At 39.7% G+C, this 26,632-nt stretch overlaps 1 protein-coding gene across 1 annotated transcript; it reads left to right on the plus strand.

Moving 5' to 3' along the window:
• Nucleotides 1-22,647, plus strand: MAPKAPK2 (MAPK activated protein kinase 2). Its single transcript, XM_075196164.1, has 10 exons — nucleotides 1-683; nucleotides 13,362-13,501; nucleotides 14,960-15,024; nucleotides 15,323-15,402; nucleotides 18,013-18,139; nucleotides 18,730-18,805; nucleotides 18,926-19,050; nucleotides 19,361-19,446; nucleotides 20,735-20,815; nucleotides 20,955-22,647. The coding sequence occupies exons 1-10, from the start codon at nucleotides 471-473 to the stop codon at nucleotides 21,087-21,089; spliced, it is 1,128 nt and encodes a 375-aa protein (XP_075052265.1). The 5' UTR covers nucleotides 1-470; the 3' UTR covers nucleotides 21,090-22,647.
• The last annotated feature ends 3,985 nt before the right edge of the window (nucleotides 22,648-26,632 follow it).

Here is a 26,632-nt window from a genome sequence, read left to right on the forward strand (position 1 = left end):
GTGGAAGTGATCCGGCGTTGGAACGTTTTTTTTTTTTGTGGCAGCCTCAACGTTCGAAAGAGCGATCGGTCTGGAGCTCAGCGGGGAGCCGGTGTTCTACGAACTCTCTTCCGCGAAGCCGTCGACGGTTCTATCCCAACATCCCAATCTGGCGTCCCCGACTTTCGGTTCACTTTGTAGGACCTTTCAAGGCTGAAGGTTCAGGGGCCCCTCCCCCACTCCTCCACAGGGTCCCATAAATCCATAGACCTAGGGGCCCCTCATCCGTTCGCTCTGTTACATTTAGATGTCGTGATTTGGTTTAAATCGTGTTTTAGGTACCTGTATGGTAACTAGAACATAATATCCAACTAGTACCCCACCGACCCTTACATAGAGATACCCTAGGAGGTGGTCTAGGTACATTACATCTACCCCAACCTCTGAAGTTATACTTGTGTCTGTACAAGTGTTATCTGTAGGCTCTAAAAATGATGAACCAGGGACTTCCATTCCTCAACCCACCAACACTAAACCAGACCCCAATCCAACAACAGCAGCAACAGTATAAATCTGCCCTACCGATAAAGAAGAATGCTATCACGGATGACTACAAGGTGACCAACCAGGTCTTGGGACTGGGCATCAACGGAAGAGTATTAGAAATCTTCAGCAAAAAGACTGGGGATAAGTTTGCTTTGAAGGTAAATGGGGATAATGGAGGAAGGGGTGTTCCCATCTGACAATAGGGAGCAGATGGCTTACAGTGGCCATTCATACAAGCAGCTCACAAGTGTTTGCTTTATGATAACCAAAAAGTGGAAGTTGTAATGTTAGTAAGGGGAAACTAACGTTTATATCTTATGACAGCAGGTTAAGATACAATTTATTTGATTGATTCTGTAGTATTGTTGTCTGGCTAAGTTCACGAGGGACATTGAAATCTGTGTGTTGTGTAATCTGCATGTGTAATTTTCTTTTGGATGTATGTTAGAATTTGACAGACCCTTTGGTTAGTTGTGACATTCTTTGGCAGGCTTTTTTTTTTTTACTCAAGGAGTCCTGGTCTGTTGGCAAAGGCCACGATTGTGTTTGACTGACAGGTTCTGTGTATGTTTGACAGCTGTTTGAGCAAATCAGCATTCTGTATATATGGAGAGGGTGCAAGAGGCACCTGTCACGGATATTGAAGCACGTGAAGTCTACATTGAGCATTACAAGTGGTTGACTTTCCTTTTTTTAGACTATATTATAGTTGTAAGCTAGAATACCTACATTTTTGAAGATCTTAATATGCTGCCTACATTGGCGTTACAATATCATAGCTTTTTGGACTCTTAAAAAGTAGTTTTGCAGAGACAAATTTAAAGGGCTTTACTACAATAGCAATAATACACTGACTGGGTCATCTTATTGTCACTTATATAACCAGCCAAAATTCAGTCTCAATAGTTGCCAAAAGCTCTAGATTTGACTTTGTCACTTGACACTCAGGTGCCAGATTAGGTGGCTACAGACAGGTAGACAAGTTGCAGAGGGCACAATTACAGGGCAGTATAAATGGTGCAATAAACTTAGGGCTCATTACTATTGCCGAGCATTGAATGCAGCTTTTTGTTATCTGATTGTAATACAAATCGGTGTAGGGGTTGGAGAGCATGGGGTGGGAACGACACTGGGCGAAAAATTAAAATAAGATGGGTAGTGTTTTTGTAATCTTTAGACCTGGCCTTGTTATTGGGATAACTTTGTGTATGCTCTTGTGGCATCTGACCTTGCTTGATCGTTTTCTCATGTAGTGACCATGAATAAAAGGGCTATTTGCAGCTATTAAAGCATTCATCTGCAGCCACCCCACAAGTGTGATTCCCCCCCCCCCCCCTCCTTATTTTGCAATTCTGCTAGTTGTAACAGTTAGCACAGTACATCCGTTTAGTCGGTTAGGTTGACCATGACTGGTTGGTCTTCTCTGTCAGCTTGACTAGCCAGTTGTATGTTAAACTATTGCCTACAATCTCCTGCTTCTCTGATGTGTATCCAAGCCAAGGGGGTATTAACAGTGGCCTTCATGATCTGACAGTTCTCTGCAGGAGTAATTTGTGAGCCCTATGTTGTTCACCAATGTAATAACTGAAACCACCAAGGCTAATTACACAATTCATAAGATAAAGTAGAAGACAACCTCCTGAAGTATAGGAAGTGTTGGAATTGGTAAAGGTTCTGACATTTGACACATTGAAGCCCCAATCACTTTTTACCAGAGTCCAAAAGTGTTACGAGAATTGTAGCGAGGAAGCGACTTCGCAATTCAAATTCTAAACCTATTTAGAATGTTTTTGTTTGTGCTAGGTTACTGATATTTTTCTCTTGCATTGGCTCTAATGACAAACACAGCCTGTTGATATTAAAATGGTATTTGGTTACGTTTGTACAGTGTCACAATTTTGGTAATAGTATTGCAGCTAACCTTCCCTTTCCTTTTGTTTCTTGAGTAAAATGATGTAACTGAAAAGAAGATGCTGGTCATTACAGTACTTTCTGGTCTTGGGTCAGAAAATACCCAAAAATCTCCTTCCAAAGAAAAGCAACTTAAAACAAAACTAATAAATGTTTGCTTTAGTTAGCAAGATTGGGGATGGGAGTTTAGACTCTATAATGTATTATATGTTGCATTTCAGTGACTTGTATACTGTGCAATTACTTCCTGATTATGAACTCTAAAACACGTGGTGTATAGCCAAAAGCCCTGCCCTGACTTTTGAACAGGTACATACAGTACCTTGCTACTTCCGAATGTACCTGTATATTACATAATCTACAACACTCTATCTGGTACAAGTGAGCACATATCATTACTGTAAATGAATCAGAGGCAAAAGGGTTAACTGTTTATTTTTTGTCTTTCTGCCAGAGCATTAAACAGGCTGCAATGTTGGTTCAGAGCCCAAATTGTGCCTCTTTGTTCTGCGAGACAAACTCAGGGTAACTTGTGATTAATCGTTGCCAGGAACATGCACCGAAGATTAGTGGTGCCATGCGAGACATTTAAAGAAATCCGTCAATGTGACTATGTAGTGAATATTCTGCTTATTGAATGTTTGGCCATTAAAAGTTTCAGCTTTTGTATTAATGCTTTGAGAAAATGTATTGGTTTTTCATTTGGAATAGTCGCAAAATTCTGTAATTATTTCACTAATATGTGAGTTAACTTAAAATTAGCTGTTGCAGTAATACCACCAATGTAGTTCAGAAGAAGCTTCTGCCCAATTGGTAAATGAGATGGGGAATGATATATATCTTATTGAGCGTGTGGTCCTTGTGTATTCAGCACAAACTTCCATGTATACCGAGGCTGTTTTTTTCATGGATATTAACTGCCCCTGTGTATTGTAACATGGGTGTAAGGAAAACCCCAGTGTTCGCAAGATACAATCACTATGCTGTCATTGATAGCTCCTAGATCTACTTGCAGTATAGTTGTAGTGACTGCCACAGCAAGTTACCCCAATGTCTGCTGCTTTATTTTTCCTCTCATGGCAGTAGAGTACCTTTCAGTGTTATGGTTTGTAAAAGTTATTACTGGTGGACAGGGGAATGCTTTTTGCTTCCTCCCTGTCAGGGAGGGCTGTTATTAGTGGGTGGGAGAGGCCTTCAGTGACAAATATTCTATGTTGATACCATGATGAGCGAGCCAGGACGACCCTGGGGTCAGGTGACGGCCTTGCTGCCAGCTCTGTGTGCGTTTCAGTGACATCAGCAGCTTAGGGCTGTGCTGTTTCTTCTGCCACTGAGTTGGTCTGACTTGTTCTCTTATTACATTCATCAGTTTTTACTTTGTTTTTCTCCTTCATGTCATCTGTCACAAGATTCTTATTTTTTATTTTAGGTTTGATCTTGCCATTTCCTCGCTACCATTTGTTTGGTATTCTTATAAGTATTGCACAATAAGCAGACATGTCTGTCTTCACCTTGCTGTCATGTGGCGAAGCCGTGGGGTTTCCTTTTTCTGAATGAATACAGGAAGATCCGTGTAGCATGGGTTTTTTTTTAAGGAGGAAGTTTGTCAGAATTATCACATGTCACGATACGCCTTACACAGCTCTCATGTTTCTCTTCATCACATTTGTATACCATGCTGTTTGATGGGTATATATATATATATATATATATATATATATATATATATATATATATATATAATATATATATTTTTTTTTTTTTCCGTAGGGAGTAGTGCAGTGTTGGCAAACCTGTGACACTCCAGGTGTTGTGAAACTACAAGTCCCAGCATGCTTTGCCCATATATAGCAGCTTATTGCTGGAAGGGTTTGCTGGGACTTGTAGTTTCACAACACCTGGAGCGTCACAGGTTAGCCAACACTGGAGTAGTGTATGTAACTGGCTCAAAGAGCTGCTAAGAGCTATTGACTAGCTGACTATAAATGTGTATATATTTTTGGTTAGAACATTTCCTTGTTGCTCTGATGTTTTTGTGAAGTGAATTTTAATGTGGCAATGACCATCGGTGATCTCTATTTCGTCATGAGCTTTATTTTTGCCACACTCACAATTTATGTATGTGCAGTGGAACAAAAGCATAAATGTAAAAAAAAAAGCTTCATCTATGGTCTTGAATGTGGCATGTTAAGATATGTTTTTAATTTGTCTGGCATTCCCTTTTTAAACAATAAACTTGGATTTTCATACCAGGCTACTGTGATTGAGCATATTTGGCAAGGAATAAATGCCACAAAATGAGAATGCTTGTGGTATCTTGCTCAGCTGTGTGTGTGTGTGTATGGTATTGAAGACTAGTGGATTGCTGCCAGTAGAGAATAACTGACATACTTGTGGCCTTACTTTAGACTTGAGGCTGAAGTAATACCAATGTTAACAGCTAGTGCACAGCCCATTATTTAATACAAATGATTGTTCTTGCAAATATTGCTGTTTTTGATAGTACAGTGCTTCCTCTTTATAGCACTCCCAGTTTTGTTTTGTATTTCAGGTCACCCTTAACTGCTACCAAGTATTTTCTTGATAACTTGTACAAATTTCATTATGTAACCCTCTCTATAATCTCATCTTTGCTACAACACTAGTTTTTGAACTGGTTTAAAAGTGAAATCTACTTTTGTGGAGAACTTTATTTTGGGTTATAGTTGTATAGAACTCCATTTCTAAATATACCACTAAAGATGGCAGGAGCTTCAGGGCAAAGTAGTGCTATATACATTCTATTAGAGAGGATCAGGATTATATTTGTAAATGGACGATGGTCTGTTTTGGGAATATAACCGCTTAAATAAATAAATCGCAACCACCAGCCGCTAAACAATATAACAAACAAGCTCCACTTAACCTTCAGATTGGTGTCACACGAGCACTCCAGTTTCTGATGAGCACATGCCTAGGGTTTGGAGCGGTTTTCTTGCAGGTGGAAACTGCTCCTCCTGTGAGACACCATCTGTAAGATGGAAGAGCTTCCTCAGTGCTAGAAAGGGTGCTTGTGAATAAATGTATGGGAAAGAGCGAAAGTGTATTCATGTTACATAAACATGGTACTTCTTTATTAAACAAATGCAGACACCTAAAAATGTGATTCTGGCCAGAATATAACAATGTAATGGACCAATAGTGCAGGATGTATCACGACAGCCTGGGCTAGCAATATTGTGAGCAAATTTAGGTCCAAAGGGCAGATATACATATATTTAAAAAGTCAAATCCTGAGCAAGTGTGTATTAAGTACAGGGGCCCTAATGCAGGCCCGCTGGTTGATTAAGTAAATAATTTAAAAGTCTGGAGTAACAGTCCGTGAACCAAATTCTTGATATGCTATATGCAAAGTTAAATCCTGTTCTAGATGTTCTAGATGATGTCAGGAGAAAGTAGTAAAGGACTTGCTCTTTTGATGAGGTGCTTGTTGGAACCTTGATTCCAGTCTTCATTCTTACCTCCCCTGGTGGATGGGTGGCGTCGTGCACTTCAGCCGCGAATAAAGTGAAGTGAGCGCTGTGTCTCCAGTGGTATGCGCACAGTGTAGATAGTAGTCCCAGCTGTTCTCCTATTTGGCTGCCGTACCAGGCTTGGAATCTGGCGAGCGGGGGATAACGATATGAAATTTTCTCCCTGCTCAGCTGCTGTGATCCAAGAGGCCAGTTGTGGATGGCAAATAAAGTTGAGTGCTGTAATGTCCAACACGTTTCCCCTGCACCGTGATACATCCTGCACTATTGGTCCATTACATTGTTATTCTATTCTGGCCAGAATCACATTTTTATGTGTCTGCATTTGTTTAATAAAGAAGTCCCATATTTGTTACATGAATACACTTTCGCTGTTTCTCATACATTTATTCACAGGCACACTTTCTAGCGTTGAGGAATCGCTTCCATTTGTCTACCCTGTATAGGAATAGGGTCCTCCTCTGGCAGCTTTTATATTATCCAACAGGGAGCGCAGTTAACCATACCCGCTGCTAGACCATCTGTAAGATGTTGGTGTAAAGAGGGAGCAGTTTCTTGGCTACTTTCACACTAATGTTGCCATTTGTGTGAAGTGTGTGGTGACCGTGTGAACATCCTCCCCTTTCTAGCAGACAACTCAAAATCTTTCATAAAGTCTACACCAGATGCAATTTGTATGTTTTTAATATTAATCTAAAATAGAAGTTTTAAATAAGAGCTATAGATAATTTAAAAATCTTTGTGAAAGTTCCCAAATCTTGACACCACTAGTGAAACGAAGTGTAAACTATTGTCTTATCAACCATTTTCTACAAAGATATCGCAAAGAGCTACTAGTAACTGTTACAGCTATGCGTGTAAAAGCTTTATGCACTACAGCCTTCCTGTAAGCCTGAAAGTAAGAAGCCTCTGTAAATCTGGCCAGGCATGTGGAAGGCCATAGCGGACAAGGATTTGCTTCTAGGGTTGATTATCCATATTGCTGCTATTGCCTTCTGTTTGCTTAATACACGGGCCAGTGTGTGTGGAAACCTTACATCTGAAATGGCTGCTGATAGACTGTATTCAAATGCTACCCATTGAAAACATTGTCAAGCATCTGAGCGGTCAAGGTATGGATATTTTTATATATGGCCTTTGTATATTGGGTCAGCAGTTTCCCCATAGTGCCCTTCAATCGGCAAACTCCCTCCTGTTTCATTCTGCCAAACAGTATAAGTGAGCAATTTCACCACATGTGCATGGGCCAGTTGCTCTGGAGCTACTGTTCAGCTGGCACGCCAACCACCCAGATTGCATTGAAAGCCTAGGTTCCTGGACTTCCGGGTAGAAGAACTACGCCATACACACTAAGGTGGTCAATGATTAAATACTTCCACCGCCTTTAAAACAGCTTCAACCATCAATGAGGTGACATAGGGTCACAATGGTTAGCTCTGTTTTCTTGCAGCGCTGAGATAATTCTAAGGCATGGGGGTGCTATCTGCTTGGAGCTTGTATGTTTCCTCTGTTTGTGTGGTTTACTTCCTGTGGTCCAAAAACATACATTTGGATTATTTGTGTCCTAAATGTGTCTGATCTTTGTGTGTGTCTCTGTTGGGGAAATTAAAGCTTAAGCTCCCTGGACTGTGACTGATGTATGAATAAAACATGCTGATTGTGTAGTACTACAAACTATATTAGGAGCTATATTTCAAACTAGTATACCAAACTTGTAGTATATGTCTAATTTTAATCTGCCTTCACACTCAAGAGGATCTTCCACATTAAGAGAAAGGGATACTTGAATACTGAGGAAATCCTGGTATGCCAAATATGATTGGTTTCAGTTTACCCTATTTATTTTAGTGCTAGCAAGAAGGAAGACAGCAGTGGCTTGGGGAACACACCACGAGAATGCAATTTTGTATTTACTTTGCAGGGGGTTTTTTTTTTTTTTTTTTTTTGTCCATTGAGCATTGAACTGTTAAAACCTTTGTCTGATTGGTTATTCTTAATAAATTCAACGAAGCCTTGAAGCAGGGTCCGGCTCTTTATATCGAGGAATGTGTCATCCTGCAGCCAAGATCCTATTTTGGAGCACTTGTGTTTCTGAAGGTTTAGTATCTGATTCTGGTGGAATTGTTCTAAAAATAGGTTAAGGACAAAGTCTTACCCTCGCCTCTGTGACCTTCCCAAAGTCTGTGCAAGTTTCTAATTGCAGTGCTTTGTAAGTTACAACAGGTCTGTCACTGAATAGACCATTGCATAAGGTTATAGGAAATGGAATGAAGAGATGTCTAACCGAATAGCAACTAATGGAGCAAAAGCTATAGTTGTTGGCCAATGATCACATATTGGAGGAGATGCTACATAAATATTTGACTTTTGAGCCTAAGACAGAACTTGTCAGGTGAAGTAGTGTCAGGAGATATTGGAAATGTCTGTGAAAACACTGATCTTGTGCTGTTATGTAGCACATATCTGACATCCTATTCCCTGCAGTAGGCCTCCCATGTAACATTTAGCTTTCTTGCCTCCCTCACTTTGTTTCCTGTTATTACACTGACCAGCACAGTGATTGTGTTGTAATCCCTCTGTCTTCCCCCTATTTGCTGAGTCAGGGAGTTGTACTAATCCATCTTCCCCCTTGAGTCTGTAAATCTTTAGCTTTTAATGTTTGTGGTTCATCGAAGGTACAAGCCTTACAAGTAACTATATTTAATTGGAGGTTTGTCCTCTGGTCTCTGCTATTTTAATATAAATTTCAGATTTGCTAAGTGGTCATGTATGACTGCACGGCAGTTTGTTACCTCGTATGGTTCCTTTTTCTTTATTTGAAATGGTATTCCCTACATGCTGCTAATGATTAAGAGTAAATATGCTGACTTGTATGCAGATTTTATTTTAAAAGCCTGGTTGTCTAATTCTGTGTCTAAGGACACCCTTTCACCTCCACTTTGTAGTACACCAGCGTGTCTACACTTCCTAAATTGCATCTCGCTAATGGTCAGCGAGCCCTCTCCCTCTGATGCACGTTACATCAGCACTGAGGTGATAAATTCCTTCCACATCAGCTCATACGTGACAGATGTTTGAGCGGCCTATGTAATTTCTCAATGTAAGGGGACTCCTTTTGAGCAAATACATGTCAGTGCTTAGGAGGGCAGTGTATATTCCTGTATCCCATTCTGACTGGATGTGGTCTCATCTGCTAGTGATTTATTACCACTTGTTTGACTACAAACCAAGTTGTTTGTGTATTAAACAAAGTTGAAGGTGTTTGTATGGTTTTTGTTTTCCCTCCTGAGGGTTTGTTCTTGTACTCCTTCCTTACCTTTTCTCAAATGTGAGGGGAAGCAAATGCTGTTAATGCAAGTCATTCTGAATGTAAAATATTTATATGCCGATAAAATACGGAGGTTGCTGTAAATCGACTGACAGACCTCCGAGCCCTCACCTGTGGCCCCAGCTCTTTCCTCTGTCAGATTTGTTTGTTCTAGCTCAGTGTTGGCTAACCTGTGACACTCCAGGTGTTGTGAAACTAAAAGTCCCAGCATACCCTTCCAGCGATAAGCTGCTATCTATTGGCAAAGCATGCTGGAACTTGTAGTTTCACAACACTTGGAGTGTCACAGGTTAGCCAACACTGTTGTAGCTTGTAACATGTATTTAGCTTGTATTAAATGCCTGCTTGTTTCAGATGGATATATTTTTCTTTGATTACATGTATTGTTTAAATTTATCCCTGAGATTAAAGGTAATGTGCAGCCCTTTTGACGGTAAGGGGGCCGCCCATGCAGCCCCTGAAGCATAGTTGCTCATCGCTGCTCTAAATAAGTGCATTTTAACTAACACTGAAGATGACCTCATTTGTAAATTAAGGTAGAGTAGACACAATTTTATTATTGTGCTAGGAAGCTATGCAACAAAGTGGGTCAATATTTTAAGAACACCCTTTAGTATAGTGTAGACTTATAACTAACCTGACACACATCTTAACAATTTAGACGGCCATCTTGGGGTTAATGAGGGCAGTATGGAGAATTCCCCTGTTTGATAGTAAATGGTCATCAACACTTATTTATATAGCACCAGCAAACTCTGTAGTGCTTTACAATTGGGGACAAGGATGGTAATAATCAATACTGAGTAATACAGACAGGTGAAAAGACCCTGCTTACAATCAATGGTAAATGCTGCTGATCAATGTTTAAAAAAAAAAATAAAAAATAGATGAATAATCCTCTTCCTGCTTTATTTTTGTTAATCTGGATTTATATCCATTCATTATTTAAAATGTACATTTCGGACAGGTAGGGTGAACAAATACAATGTACAAAAATGTTATGTTAATATACAAAAATGGAAAATAGGCACGGCGCTGACGATATGCAGAAGGGAATACTTTTCAAATCGCATAGGGCTGATAAAGATCCTCAAAATATCATCAGACCACATAATGTTCAAGTCTTAAATAATGTAGATTGTCCTCCTTTAGAATGGCACTTGTATAATTCCAAGATAGAGGAAAGAAACCTCTGATTGTTCCACCAATTCACTCTCAGAGATATTCCAGGCGTTTATTATGGGTTATGTACATAGAAAGAAAAATGATATCAGTGTCACAGATAAGAAACATCATATTAGAATCTTCGGGATACAAGGCTATATATACCAAGGAGCCCAAGTGTATGTGGCCCTTTAACTGGTACGACACAACGTGAAAAAACACAACTACCCCTCCGGGTACAGACTTACAGAAAAAACAGTCCCAGTAGATAGCTGCGTGAGTATAAGTATTCACAGCGCTTCTTCTGTCAGATGTTATTCATTTTCAAAATTCAAATCCGGCCCCGGAGCACCTTCCTGCTATTGCAGCTTTCACAACCCGGTACTGGATTCTTGTATGGACCCTGGAATGTTGGGACTTTTTGATTTGATTTAAAAGCACTTGGAATGGGGGGCGTGTGTCTTGAAGTGCGGCTGGGCTGGGGCGTCATCAACTCCACGTCAGCTGAAATAATCTAGGCACTCTCTCAACCAGCAGATAGTGGGCCTTCATCCAGAAATTTTCAGCTTAATCTTTAAACCACATTCTCAAGAATTATTTATAAGCATAGCACCACACGTCTGGTGCCCTTGACATGCTAATGGATAGGAGGTTCACGCTTGGTGGCATATGAAGCACTAGACAGGCCCTAACCACGCCCCCACCTCGCTTGAATCCATTAATTGCCGTGCACAACAGTGGAAGGAGCATGTGGAACCCATTTACCGCTGCGTATACAGAGCAGCAATGAACAGAACATGCCTTTTACCTTTCCTACTGCACAGGACAAAGCTGTCCTGATTGGAACACTGGAATATGCCCTCAATTAGCGACTTTTTCGCCTAAATTAGGACATTTTTGGAAAGATGTTGGGTTATAACACAGCTCGCCTATGGCTACCTGCACAGATGTCTTCCATAGAGCAGGACACCATATTCCTTGGAGCACAGCATAGACTCCTTGCTGTATTACAGGATAGTTTCTCTGTGAGCATACTGTGCCATCTACCTGTACAGACGCTGCATACAGTTGACAGATGCATTATGCTTGCATAGAAGTTGCAATAATGAACACACCAAGAGAAAATATCCTTAAATTACCACTTCTCAGTGACTACAGTGAGGAGCCTCCAGATGTCTAATATGAATTTATTTTCTGTACAAAGTTTAAGCAGATCTTATAAACCTTATGTTGAAAGCAAAGGATGTGTGACAGGATGGACCGCCTATGCCACCCTGTCTGTTGTTGCTGGGAACCGTCTGGGCTTACTTTGCCACTCATGCCTTTTGTTTTTCCCGAATACTCTCCTCTTGCCACAGTAGGAGGAGCTTGCTGCCACCACTGGACTCCTTTATGGCATCCAGAACCACGTTCCTTCTGGATAACTGTCGCTGCTAGTGTACTTCCGTGCTGGTACACTTGGGCTGGTACCCCTGAACGCTTACTATGGATCAGGGTGCTGTGGATGGTTCTCCCCTGGCCTATCACACTGGCCAGAGCTGCTAGGTAGTGGGCAGAGGGGTGGTACTAGGAGCTGGGTCCAAACTTCAGAAAAGCCGGAGGACGGATTAGATTTAGGGTTTAATCTGTAGCTCACAGGATTACAGCAATCTTAAAGAAGTTAAGCAGGGTCTTGAAGCAAAGAGTGATGTTTATTTCGCTCCAGTGTCCTGACAGACAGTTCTACTAATTAAAGGTATCAGTGGTCAGGTCAGATGAAACATCAGAATGATGCATTTCAGTGTACAAGAGCTCTTTTTATACAGTTTTAGAGACTGCCTCGGAGGCGATTTTTTTTTTTTTTTTTTTTTTTTTTTTTTTTTGAATCGGGATGCAATTTGTTTACCCAAATATGAATTTACATGCAATGCAAAGCTAACAATATTTATGCTTATCTGGGATATCGTAAAACCTTGCTGTGATTTCCTGCTTCTTATTTTGGACACAGTGGACATCTACCAGCAAGTCTAATTACCCCTTCCTTTCTCTTAAGGGGCATTGGACACTCACATCCAAAGGTCTAATTAACATGAGATTAGCATGGGTGCTTTCTTCCAACAGTTGCAAAATACACATTTTCCTTCCAAAAAAAAAATCCCCAAGAAAAGTTGCAAACCCCAAACAAGGCATTTCCTTACACCAAGATATACAGAATACTTTCTAAACAAAGGCTTATTGTATCAGATATATAAATCAGGAATAATGCATTTTCGCTAGCAAGGTTAAAACAGAAAAACCCACATTTTCTCCCCTGGTCTCAGAAATAAAGATTTCCTATACCAGGATATACACAATCTCAAAAATAAGTGCATGGGCAATCATATAAAGAAGCGCCCTGCGCTATTTCCACTAAATACATTTATACCATAAGTGATCCAGTCACAATGAGTATCCATATTCTACCTATTATAATCTGATTTTTATTCCACACATGGAGGCCAATTACAGAGTCCAGTGGAAGGGGAGTAAGGGTTATTCAGAAGTGAACAGATGAGTTGTTATGCTAGCTCGGCCACTCACTGGTTCATAATTTCCTTGGCAAGATTGGGCTCCTTTCTTAAATTTTGGGACAAAATCTGCCTTCTGATAACGTTTTATACCACACTAGTAATTTAAACAATGTCTCCAGCTCCCCTCAACTGGCGTAACTGTGAGGTGCCCGTGTCTAAATATGTCTGCAGTTCTCAATATACTTCTGTTTTGTAAAGGTCCTTTTCTCCAGGGTTTGAAAACTTACAATCCAAATTCCATCTTGAAATATTACTTTTGCACAATCTGTAAAAATGTTCACATCCCCTTAGCCACTGTAATGACTTTCTCTGTTTTGGGTAGGAACCTTTTGTAATGTTCAATGTTTGATGTATCCTGTTCTCGCCCCCTAGATGCTGCAGGACTGTCCCAAGGCGCGCAGGGAAGTGGAGCTGCATTGGAGGGCGTCCCAATGTGCACACATTGTAAAGATCATTGATGTCTATGAGAATCTGTACCAGTCCCGGAAGTGTCTGCTCATTATTATGGAGTGGTGAGTGTGGATATACCACTATAGTAATGTGGTTGGTATACTGTTCAATTAAGAATTACAAGGCTTTAATCAAAATAGGGGCAGTGGGTAAGAGCACTTGGCACAAAGTGCTCATTTATGTTTGTATATTTTGTTCCAGCTTGGAGATGGCGAACAGCATTTTTTTTTCCATAACATTCACAAACTAGCTTTGTGCTTCCATGATGCAGGAAAATGAGAAAAACCAGCATGACCACCTAAGTGCATAAGGTGGAGACTCCTAAAACTGACGTATATAGCAGCATGTGTCATGGCTGGGACCAGACAACGCCACAAAACATTCATATTGCCTAATTCACACCAGACAATCTCCTCAATGTACATATTGAGATTATAATGAAAGTGTATAAACAATGAATTATAATCAAACAATTCTTTACACGATAATAAATATTCTTTAACTAAATATTTTAAGTGTCCTATTGTGATAAAATAACTATTAAAATGAAGCATAAAATATCCTTAATGGATATAATGCTGTGAACTGTATTCTGTGATAGAACTATCCCGGCTAAATACAACTTCCTTATTATACAGGGCTATATAATTGCAAACATGTAAAATATAATAAATAACCAGTACATAAATATCAGTAAAGTAAAAAAATAAAACTACAGCACATGGTATAAGGTGTTGCACTCCCAAAAAAACATTCTCCCATAGCACGAATGTCAAGGAACATAACAAACCTTTAACGTTTAGAAGGTAGTTAGTAGCTCCTTAATCCTTTTTAAAGATGCCAAGTTCCATCCTAAGTGACACATGACCTAAAGACAATAGTCAAATGAAATTTCAAATTTTTGGAATTCATTATGTTCCATCATAACATTTGGTGTAAAGCTACAGTCTAAATATCCAAAAGCGTTCCTTATTGCTGAACTGATCTGTTCTCTTAGTTGGGGTACTAAATCAAATTAGTCAGTGCTGTAATTGACTGACACATACATCATCTGCTAGAAATCATTTAATACAGGGGAATCAATAGGGTTTTGTTTTTTCTTCTCTCGAATAAAATTACCTGTATGTTCACATTGCTGGGCAATCTTCCTATACCAAATACAGCTTCATATTTTTGCCCTTTGTATAACAAAAACAAAGATGGTTTTATAAAAATCCTTGGAACACTGGGATCACTCTAGAGACTGCTCCAATTCTACATAACAGCTCTGAGTTGCATGGGATGCAGTGTAGTACTTAAGACAACAAATTATTGCACTTTTTCCCTGTTATATTTGATTTAGCAATTCATCTCTATTTTTGGATATAACTTTAAGATACAGCAGATGGTCTTTGGTGTGCTCTCACAGACCGCAAATGACAATGTTTAAATAAACAATAAACAATGCCTGTTGTGGATTATCGTGGTCCCTCCACTTTGAGAGACTGTTCTGTGGCTAACATCTGAATTATGTCTTTCAGTCTGGATGGCGGAGAGCTCTTCAGTCGCATTCAAGACAGAGGAGACCAAGCTTTTACTGAGCGCGGTATGTCTATATTTTGTTCCTTGGTGACCTGGTCTTCCCTCTGGCTTAAAGCTCACTTTATCACAATATACTGTTTATGAACTCTAGACTACACAGCTAATATCCTACAAGTACAGTAATATTCTAATAGACTGTATATCTTCCACAACAGGGAGGCTTTCTGTCTTGATAAAATAAATATTCCAGTTGGGTACAAATTCATTACATTAGTTGAGGATCTTGGCTTACACGATTCATTTATTTCAATAAGGTTAATGATGTTCTACCTGTGTGATCACAAACTGTTCTTGATCTTCAGAGGCTTCGGACATCATGAAAAGCATTGGAGAGGCTATCCAGTATTTACACGCAATAAATATCGCCCACAGAGATGTAAAGGTATGTGTCACAGAATATTTGTCTTTCTAACCTAAATATTGGGTACCACGGTTTTGTTGGGGAGGGGGGTTTGTTTTTTTTGTAAATACCTGCCCTTCCATATAACTTGTGGTCCTGACTGGAGCAGTGTCTCCATCTGTCAGTGTGGTACTAGAAAGTACACCATAAAGATCTGCTGGTGGCTTGCTTACCTAGTAGTGACATTTGTCGTTCTTTTCATCCACTATACAGACTTTTGAAATATTTATAACTGTTGGTGCAATCACAAGGGCTACAGCATTTTCTCCTAGATCATTTTAGGTAAACGGTTTATTTCCCAATTTGTACAGTTTTCCTCCATGAATTAAGCTTTAAACTAGATCGCCTTCTAGTCAAGTTTAGTACTGATTTTGCCAGGGCCATAAATATTCAGGATGTACCTGATGGCTTGAACGGCCTGCTGTTACCCAATGCAAGGTCTCTGAGCAGGATGGGATATATCGCATATCTGCCTCGGGGACGTTTTCACCAAAATAATAAACATAGGGGCGTATTCAATTGTCAGCGTTAACGCTGCAAAACGAGCGCTCGGAAAATATTACTGTTTATACGGTAATTACTCGCTCAATTTCAGCTCGCAGCTCCCTGAGCAGCGAGCTAAAATTGAGCGAGTAAATTACCGTATGAACGGTAATTACGCACAATATTACCGTATAAATGGTAATATTTTTCCAGCGCTCGTTTTGCAGCGTTAACGCTGACAATTGAATACGCCCCCTAATGTTAGAATTTGACACACAGCTATGTTTTGGTTTACTAGTTCTGAAAGCTCATTTATGTCAATACAAGAAAAAGTATTGACTTTTACATGTGAAAGCTAGTGATGGCTGCCAGTATGCTCAACTCTTATATTAGGAGTTCCCTAGAATGGAATGTCACTTCAGGGCATGATGTAAAACAATTAGAAAGTCTTCCCTGTTTACTTTAGCTGGTGGTTGTGTTAGAGCTGTCAGTGAGAAACCTTAGACAGGTAACAAGCAGTATGGGCAAATCTACACAGTTAACCACAATGTCCTTCCCATTGTTAGAATATATTGTAGAATATACAAGAAATACATATTTAGTATTCTGTACAGCATGTTATTGTATGTTAACACATACAGATTAGTAGCAGATCCTGAAAATTGCATTCAGCATATAGAGGTCATAGGTGGTTAATGCAACTGGATAATTTCAACGTTCAAACATTCCCACGTGGCACCCTAGTGTGTGGTCTGCCAAAATAGTAAATGGGTATATGTAAAGCAGTTGTCCAGCATATAATATAGCCTTTGTCATCATTTTAAATATAATCTGCTCCAGGCTCTAAGTGATTTTGAATTTGTAATACTATATAAGAAGTGAAAACATTAAAATGGATTCCCTTTATCAGAACTGGGTCTCTAATAGAGACTATGGGCCTGATTCATTAAGGAAAATAAAGCAAAAAAAGTAACTTTGCCCCTTGGCAAAACCATGTTGCATTGGAGGGAGATGAAAATTTAAATGTGATGGCAGATTTATAGTTTGGGTAGGGCATGACCTAGATCAGCTTTACATTTCAGTGTACAAATAAAAAAGCAATAAGTATTTGTGTGCTACATGAAAAAACAAGTATTAACTTATGTACAAAATAATAAACTAATTTGCACCCCTTGCATTGTATCATGGTTTTTGTCCAGTAGAATACTTATTTTTTTGCCTTACTTTCCTTACTGAATCAGGTCCTACACGTTTGTTTAAATATAAAAAGTAAGAACAGTGTTATAATTGCCCTGCTTTTCTGGTGTTGACTTTAATATGCAGCACCCGATCTGGTACGCAGCCATTCTCCCATGGACAGTCATACATACATGGCATCCAGTCTAAAATGGAGAACTCTATCTGAAGCCTTGTGTACTGTCACTGACCTAGAACTTCCACTTGTCAGCTGACTGTGCAGACTTAGAGACTGCTAAAGCTATTGGGATTTTTCTGCTATGTAATCTATATTTTTGTAACCTGAGCGAGGCATTTATAGCAGCAAATGTCTCTGAACCCTACACATACTTGGCTGAGGTGCAGATGTTCTGGGTCTGATGGTGATTCTTGCTGAACTGGGGCTGTATAAATATGAAGGTGACTGGCCTTAAAGGTTTGCTCCTCATTTCCACTCCTTCAATGTGCTATTCCTGAGTTTCATTCATACATTGAAATCTAATGGGAAGCAATATTTTCTGTAAACGTTTGGGCCAATAGATACAGTTCAGATAAATTACATGTGGCCTTTACATTTACATTAGAACTGCACTCTGAAATTGCGCTGTATTGCTCACATAACATCAGAGCATCAGACCCAAGCGCTATTACTCATTGTGGAAGAAGCCCTTGCAATTCAGTCATGCATCCTTATTATGCTACCTTATTGTGCGAATGCAACATAAAAGTTCTTTGAAGCCAGAAGGAAGGTGTAAGGGTGATAATTACTTCTGGTCACTTTCATGAGTGCTGCATCTTTTTGTTTTGTTTTTAAAAGCTGTACACATATGTTTACATGGTAATTGTCCTTATGCCGATAGTAATAATTATTCTTGGCTTGTTTTCTTTTTACAGCCAGAAAATCTCTTGTACACGTCCAAAAGACCAAACTCAGTGTTAAAGCTCACAGATTTTGGCTTTGCTAAAGAAACCACTTCACACAACTCTTTGGCAACACCCTGTTACACACCTTACTATGTGGGTGAGTATTTCTATTGCATTAATAGGATTTGCCTATATCATTATATCTTTACATATGCAGACACTTTCATCATTTGTGAAAACTAGATTTTTTTTTAAGGACTGACATTAACCGTATGTAAGCTTATTTATGAAGCAAGTTAAAGTGTAAGGAGTAATCTATCTTGAATCCATGCCCTTTCATCTTCACACAACTAATTTCCTTAATGCCTTAAGCCCCTGTAGCAGAAAGATGGCAAGGGTGGGAAAATCTTTTATAGCTGGTTTTCTCAAGAACGGTATGGGTTAACAGTATGTCGCAATTGGTCCTTTTTCCTCTGGCTGTTAAAGAAGGAAAAATGTTTAAACACGAGTAAAAATGGAAATTGCAGCTATATAATGTAAGATCATATTCCGAAAGTCACATTAAATAACATCCGCAGTCTTCATGCAGGCATTAACTGTTGGAAGGATATAGTTACTCCTACTTCCACTCTTTCGCCTCGGCATTATTAAACTCTGAAAAATGTCATGTAAATGCATTTTTAAGTCGTCCCTCCCCCCCTTTAAATATTTTCCTGAATTTGAGACTGATTATTTGTTCTTTTCTAGCACCCGAGGTTCTAGGCCCAGAAAAATATGACAAGTCTTGTGATATGTGGTCACTTGGTGTCATTATGTATATTTTGTGAGTATAAAACGTTTTACTTACACCATCTGAATGTGTATTATAACCTGTTTGTGGATGGTGGTTTTTGGGAGTCTGTCTCGTTTTTGTTTAACTTGCGATCGCTTGCTCCTCTCACAGACTTTGTGGATATCCACCGTTTTATTCAAACCACGGACTGGCGATATCCCCAGGAATGAAGAAAAGGATCCGCATGGGCCAGTACGAGTTTCCTAATCCTGAGTGGTCTGAAGTATCTGATGAAGGTGAGCATTTGGTTGAGTTGCATTTTAATGCTCTTGTGTGCTGTAGATGGCTTTATAAAGCCATGAAGAACTGATTCTTCTAGAACTGCTGTTTACTTAGCAATCTGATTGAAGGAAGTGACCTCATAGTCTTTGGTACCGTTTTAAGTGCAGTCATGTGAGGCGACTTGGAGTGTTCCAAGACTTGACACTACAATAACTTATTACCAGACAGTAAATACTGTTTTAGTGTTGGTTTAACAGCCCAAAACAGTAACTTGGACATTCTATGTATTTCACCATTAATATTATGTTTTCATTTTTCACTTAGTCAAACAACTGATTAGAAATCTCTTGAAAACCGATCCAACGCAGAGAATGACTATCACTGAATTCATGAACCACCCTTGGATAATGGTACGTACAAGCAATGTATAGTAGTGGGACAGATTCTGCTTTCATCAATTTCAGCAACTTTTTAGTACATGCAGCAATAGCTCATTTTACTTTATAGGCCTCCCCAATATCACACTGTTTACACTGCCTTATTTGCAAATGACTCAAAGGCAAACATTTTTTTTTTTTATGAAATTGTCAATAAAACGGTAAATTGTCAAAAGTGAAACTTTGTTTGGAAACGTTAATTTTGCTAAAAAATTTCAAATTCTTTCCTTGATGCGTAAAATAAGGAAATAAAAGGGTGCTCCTATGTTAGATATTTATACCATATAAAGTGTCCTCCAAGGGTATCTATTGTGGTGTTTGCTGGCTACCTCAGCTGTGGAAGCAGTGTCTCTCCTCCCTCTATTACACTGCATATTTGCAGTTAAAGTTTTGTTATGCAGGAGGGCTTATACTGCTGTCGTCTTGGACATTTCTAGAGAAACGTAAGAAAATAAACTATACTCTTATGTTTTTATCTTTTGATTCTTGCTGCCTGAATCTTTAACTTCCTTTTTTTTGAGGCTTACTGAAATGAAAAGGTCATTTTTAGTTATTGTATTATGTGCCACAAGTATCGTAAATGCACTTCTGCACTGACTTCCAGCATATCAGGTGGTGGCAGAAGTAGAAGCTATGGGATCTGATGCTTTTCTAAAAATGACCACTTTCTCCTTAATGGAGAAGAGGTTCAGCTTATGCCATCAGGCTGGTTATTTCTAGCATACTTGGCGATTAAAATCCAGGAGACCCCTGAAATGAGTGATCTGCCGGGCTCCTGAGAGTCTAGCTGTCTCTCTGCTGCCCAGCCACAACACAACGCAGCAAGACATGATTTGAGCCATCATGCTTGGCCACTATAGTGTGCTTTTCATGTCCTCACACGGCAGCAGGCAGAGCATAATAATGCAAATTGTCAGTTATTAAAGTATCTTGTCATCAACACTTTCTAGCAGTGTATGTTTTCCATAAATCCTATCGGAAGCACAAGATTAATCAGTGGCTGACTCATTCTAAGACATCAACGTGTGCTACTTCTGTGATTTTTGTGAGAAAACATGCACTGTCTGGAGGTTTGCATCTGCATATTATCATTATTACTTATCAAATCTACTTTCCACCCGCTGCAGATCACTTCACATAGTAGGTTTTGATTGTGAGATTTGAATACCGGCACATGTACTTCAGACTTTTTTGTTTTTGTATTTTATTTTTCTGTTAAAAACAACCCTGAGTGTCTCCTCCCACCCCCCTCTCCCAACAGCAATCCATGCAAGTGCCACCAACTCCACTCCACACCAGCCGGGTCTTGAAAGAAGAGAAAGATTTGTGGGAAGATGTCAAGGTGAGCATTTGCCAAGTTTTGTTTTGCCCACCCCCTCCCACCAGTTTCTTCATTCTGTGTGTACTTCCTCCATAGTAATTTCTTTTCCTATTATCAAAACTCCCTTTTTATCTCACTGTACGTCTTCTTTCAAATACAGGAGGAGATGACCAGCGCCCTGGCCACCATGCGGGTTGACTACGAACAGATTAAGATAAAGAAAATTGAAGACGCCTCCAACCCACTCCTCCAGAAGAGGCGGAAGAAGATAACCCCTCATGTTGCCAATCATTGAGCCAACACCTTTTTACTATGCTCTAGAACTGTTGGTGCCAATCACACCAGCTCAGTGTTGGCTGTAAATGTGGTTTAGAAGTGCCATGGTAATCATAGGGGGGAAAGACTGTCAGTCTATAGGATTGATGCCTGGCAAGGAACTCCTTGTGGTTTTCCTGCTTATTACTCCATTTTTAGTCTGGAAGTTTTATCGTAATTTTTTTTTTTGTTTTAGAGAATATTAGCAATATATTTTATATATAAATTTAATGATTTTTCAAATGACCCAAGACATGGAGAACTTTTGTCGGGGGGGGGGGGGGAAGAGTGGAGTCTCCTGGCCTTAAAAGTAAGGGGGAGATGAGTTGTACACTGCTGTGCCCCATAGGCAGAAGGACTTTTTTTTTTTTTTTTTTTTAAATAGAGAGCGCAGTGGTACTTGGACTGTTAGGTCTGCAGAGTATTACCTTCAATGTGTCCTTTTGCAAAAGTGCTGGGCAGAGCTGGTTAGACCACTGTGCGTATTCAGCATTATGTTACATGGCACATAGATTACAGGTCGTGCCACATCTTGCTCTCTATCTCTTTGAAAAAGGACTTAATTTCTGTTTTTGTTCACATGGCTTTAAAAGAAAGTGTCACCCTATAGTTGTGTTAAATTGGTGTAAATATAGCAAATTTTTTATTTCAAACACTTCACTGTGTGTCTTGCTTGAGTAGGAAAAGTGTGTTACCGTCAAGGCCTCTGTGTAAACTTCTATTCCTTTTGGGTATGTTTTCATTGCATTTAGTGCCTGCATATGCATCAAGTTGCCTTAAATGCAACCAAATATAGATCTTAAATGGTCATATATTTTTATCTTTAATGTATGTATATTGTGTTGCCTGATAAGAGGGGAGAGTAAATCGTAACTAGTATTTCAGGGCCATAAGGCTTGTACAGGTGTCGTCAGAAAAATTCACACTTGGGCTCAAGGAACTTTAGTTCAATTTGGCCACCAAAGCAAAGGTACCCTGTTTCTTACTGCCAACTCTGATGACGCTGCTGCCATTTTTCTTTCGCTTATTTTTTACATCTCTAATAAAGCGAGTAAAAGAATTTATTGCAGATGCAGTCTAGGAGGTCTGAGTGAGGATTTGTGGAGCTGTCCTCCTCAAAACTCTGTCCAATGAGCATTCTGCATGAATGTATTGTAAATGAACTAGCTTTTAAACCATACACAATTTCCAGAATGCAATGGGACACTGCTTTCTTGTCATGATCATGAAATCCTGTTTGCAGAACGTTAAGGTATTTTTGTGTCCAGGTACCCCATTCAGTGTTGACATGATGTGACTGTTTAAACCAATTGCCTGTATCCTAGGGTTAGATTTGAGGGAAGGATGGCAGGACAAATGGGTAGCCTTATATTTTTGTAATTCCACCTATTCTCTGGCGTTTTCTGCAAAGCATAATATTGTCCTTCTCTACTCTTCGTGCTCTCCTGAAAGCAATATTCTTTCCTTTTGGAATTACTGTAAAATTATAATTTTGTATGATCAAATTGTTTTACTAAACAGTTTTAATATTTGAAAAATGTTGACTCTCTCCTTTTTGTTTTAAGTACACATTTTAACATGTGAGATGTCTTATGAGCTTATATGCGAAAATGACTGGGTATAAAGATTGTTTACCTTGCGTATGAGTCCAATTCGGCAACCATACATCCCTTTTTGATTGATTAAAAAAAAAATCTACACAATGTACATACTCTTGTTCTACCTTGGGAATTTACCATAATATAGTGTTTACCTGGTAGTTATATTAAACATTGTCCCTTAGAAAGCTGCAACATATATGCAGTGCTGTACATTTTAAGAAGTTAATGTTGCCAATTAAATCAGTAGGTATATTAATCCCTTTTGTAAATAAGCTTGCAGTCTTAGTTGGTGTGAACACTTGATATATAAGGTAGGTTAATAAAAATGGCAGTAGTTTGTTTTTAGAGACATAAGTATGCATTGTTTTTTTTTTTTTTGGTTTTTTTTGGGGGTCGGGCTACTGCATTTCCCTTGAATTGCATCAATATACAGTCTAGGCCCTCTCCATACATGGGATATTTTAAAATACTATAGCTTGACTTATGCAGTGGCAGGGTTGGTCATTATAGGTTATCCTGACCAATCTCCATGCGTTACACATCTACAGGCTTTACACAGCACTTCTTACTTTGTCAGATAATCTCCACAGTCTCTAGTATTGTGTGATTTGCTAGATGTCACATTGAAATCTCTGTTCTAAATCAGAATTATGGGAGCTTTAAACGCAATACCCCCCCCCCCCCCCCAACCCCTCCAATTACATCGGGGGACACGCTAAAGCTGTTCAGTTTTTTCTTGAAGATTTAGTCACTATAGTATACTGAAAGGCCTACATAATTTGTATAAAGCTACAGAGTGAGTACATGAAAGTGGCAGTGTTTTACTAATTCTGTTACTCCTCTGAGATTTCCAGTGGGATGATCTATACCTCACAACAAATCGGCTTAATTTGTTGCTCTGGTTTCTTTGTTTTACTAAGGATTAATTTTTTGCCTGTGAATCCCCATGTATCCCGGTGATACAACTTTTGAGTCATTGTATATTGGTTGTGATTCCTTGGTGTGCAAATGGTATTCAATACTTGTTAGATATTTTCTAAAACATACTCAAAGACTGATACAATCTGAGAAAATTAATTTACTTCAGTCCCTCCCTAGTGGATATAAGTCTAATTTTCCCATTGTGTGCACACATAATTCAATTAGAAGCCAATTAACATGAAGGAATATGAAGTTGCTATTAATCAGTCTTCAAATGTGTGTATGTAAGTGCAAGTTTACATATATAGGCAAAGTATCATTCCACATTTTATATACAACATTGTGGCAGCTTCAAAATAGTTGTAATGTTCAATATGATGAGTGAAATGCTAATTTTTTTTTTTATACATTTGAGTACTTGGCATGTAGAGAAAAAACGAAGTGCCAACGGTATTCAGAAACATAATAGATCAAACGTCTCGGTAGCCCTGAGGATCGATACCAAAAACAAGGCTGTTTTAGGATTTACTGAACTACCATGTCTACTATCATTGCAGTTTCAACATCTGTTTAGATGGCCACTGATCAAAGTTGTGATTGCTGTTGCCATCTCTGTTTGGCTGCTGGACGCTGCACCCAACGTTCAGTATCCTGAACCTCATCGTGTCAGCTGCAGAAACTGCCTACTCTATTAACCTCAGCCAGGGGGTGTGGTAAAGTGTCCATCCTTCTATTGCCCTGCACAATTGGATCAGTGGTTTCTTCTTGTGCTCATTACCTACCTTGGCTAATACAGAATCGGCCACACCTTTTGCATCTCCGTCATGCACCAGCTCAGTTTACTGTCTCCCATTTCTCTTTCCTACCATTGGGGGGGCACTGCAATACATTGGAGAGATATGTGGTAAATTCCTGGCCCCACCTACTATACCCCAAACTCCTTCTCTATCAATCATCCTGTCTCTCCCTCCCCTATTTACTTCACTACTTCTTTCATTAGTCTGCATACATTAACTGGTTTTTTCCTTTCATCCATAGGGGACACTGGAAGTCTTGACAATGGGGTATAGTGGGTGCTTGCTTGGAGTTGGCACAATAAAGTTTTGTTTGAAGTGCTGACTATATCCTCTCTATGCCCCTCCTACAAGCCAACTTAGTACTGTGCCTGAGAGAGACCCATTAACCAATTTTTCAGAAGACTAATAAACATAATAATTAAAGATACAGTAACTGAAAGATTGACAGAATTGGTCAACACATAACTGAAAACATGGCAGGAAAACGGCCCAGCACTGGGAGGGCGCTCAGTGTCCCCTATGGAATCGGAGAGAGATGTTTACCGGTAAGTAAATTTTGTTTTCACTTTCATTCATAGGGGACAAGAAGTCTTGACAATGGGGATGTTCAAGAGCAACCCAACGGGAGGGAGAGCCCTGGGACCCCTGCAACACTGAACGGCCAAATTGAGAGTCAGAAGCCGACGGTATCAAATTTGTAGAAACGTAGGAAGGTATGACGACCCGACCAAAAGGCTGCTGACTATATCCTCTTTATGCCCCTCCTACAAGCCAGTTTAGAATTTGTGCCCAAGGAGTTGGACAGTGGGCTTCTCCTACTTTTCTAGTACCTACTTTAAGAAGCTCAAGCTTGAGGACAGGTTTTGTTCTGCCTCTTACCTTCATCTTCACCCAGGGAGCTCCTGGGGGGACCCGGTCCATCTCGGGCATAGATTGAGGCACATGATCCCAGCAAATGAGACCACCTTGTCTCTTTAGGTATCGCACCGCAGCTGTAAAGGCTTGCGTCTGGTTACCGTTGCTAAACCCCGCAAACCGGCAAATCAGACAGCAGGTATTGTAAACTCGATTCTTCCTCTAGTGGGAGGATCGGTATTGGCAAGACGGGGCAAGCTGTGTTCACAGGTGCTAAGGCGGAAGGGGCAGAGCATGTTGGTGACTGAAGATACAAAGTTCCTCTCCAGCATGCTAGCTCTGGAGAGGCACGCTGTGGTCTCTCCTCAACACAAAGCTGGGATCACTGAGGCCTTGAACAATGGAGATAGAGCAGGGAGTTAGCAGAAACTGAGTATGTCACAGTACAAGAACCAGACGCTTGGATATACATGCAGTGTGTACTTGGTATATGTATATTACAGCTGATATCCTCTTTATCTGCTTGTCCTGCTTTTCCTGTTACTATATTCCTTGTTTTTTGTTGTATGAAGCAGGGAAGGGGGCAGCTAAGATTTCTGAAAAATCTAATATGCAGAACTTGTAAAACTAAGTTCAGTTTGGGGCAGTAATATTGTGAAATTTGTGTACTTATTGTTAGCCCTCAGCTGGCCCCTCCTCAGAACGAGGCGATCTTGATGTGGGTAGCTTAGATGGCGGGGGCTATGTCGGCATTAACAGCTGAGTTAGCTGCTTCTAGGCACGAAAGAGACGCGTCTAGGTCCCAATATGAGCCTGAATGGGCTTAACACAGTCTGTGGCTCCAGTTGTCTCAGGCCGATTCTGCGGCTAAAAAGAGAGCTTTGCCCAGTGTTACCATCAGATGAATCTGATGGAAGAAGGTGAATCTCTAAGATTCAGACACAGACCTGATCCTGGATTGGTCAGTGTTGGTGTGGCAGGGTTTAGAGGCCTTGATTATGGCGATTCACCAGGTTCTTAAGGTCAGTGAGACTAAGCCAGGACCTTCTCGGCCAATGTTTTTTTTACCAAGAGATATAAACCAGCTGTAACGTTTCCAGTGTCTGAGCTAGATAAGCATTTTGCAGAGTCTTGGGAAAAGCCAGATCAAATATTCTCTCAATGCCTCAAATTTTTTTTTGGCATCTTATCCCTTTCTTAAGGATATTAGGAAGGACTGGCAGTCGTTCGTCTCCTTTAGGAGACTCATCTGTATCTAGGTTGTCAAATAAAATGACTACCTGTACTGAGAACTACATTGTTAAGGCTTACAATCCTATAGATTGTAAACTTGCGAGCAGGGTTCTTTT

This window comes from Mixophyes fleayi, chromosome 2, assembly GCF_038048845.1.
Source record: "Mixophyes fleayi isolate aMixFle1 chromosome 2, aMixFle1.hap1, whole genome shotgun sequence".
NCBI lineage: Eukaryota > Metazoa > Chordata > Amphibia > Anura > Limnodynastidae > Mixophyes > Mixophyes fleayi.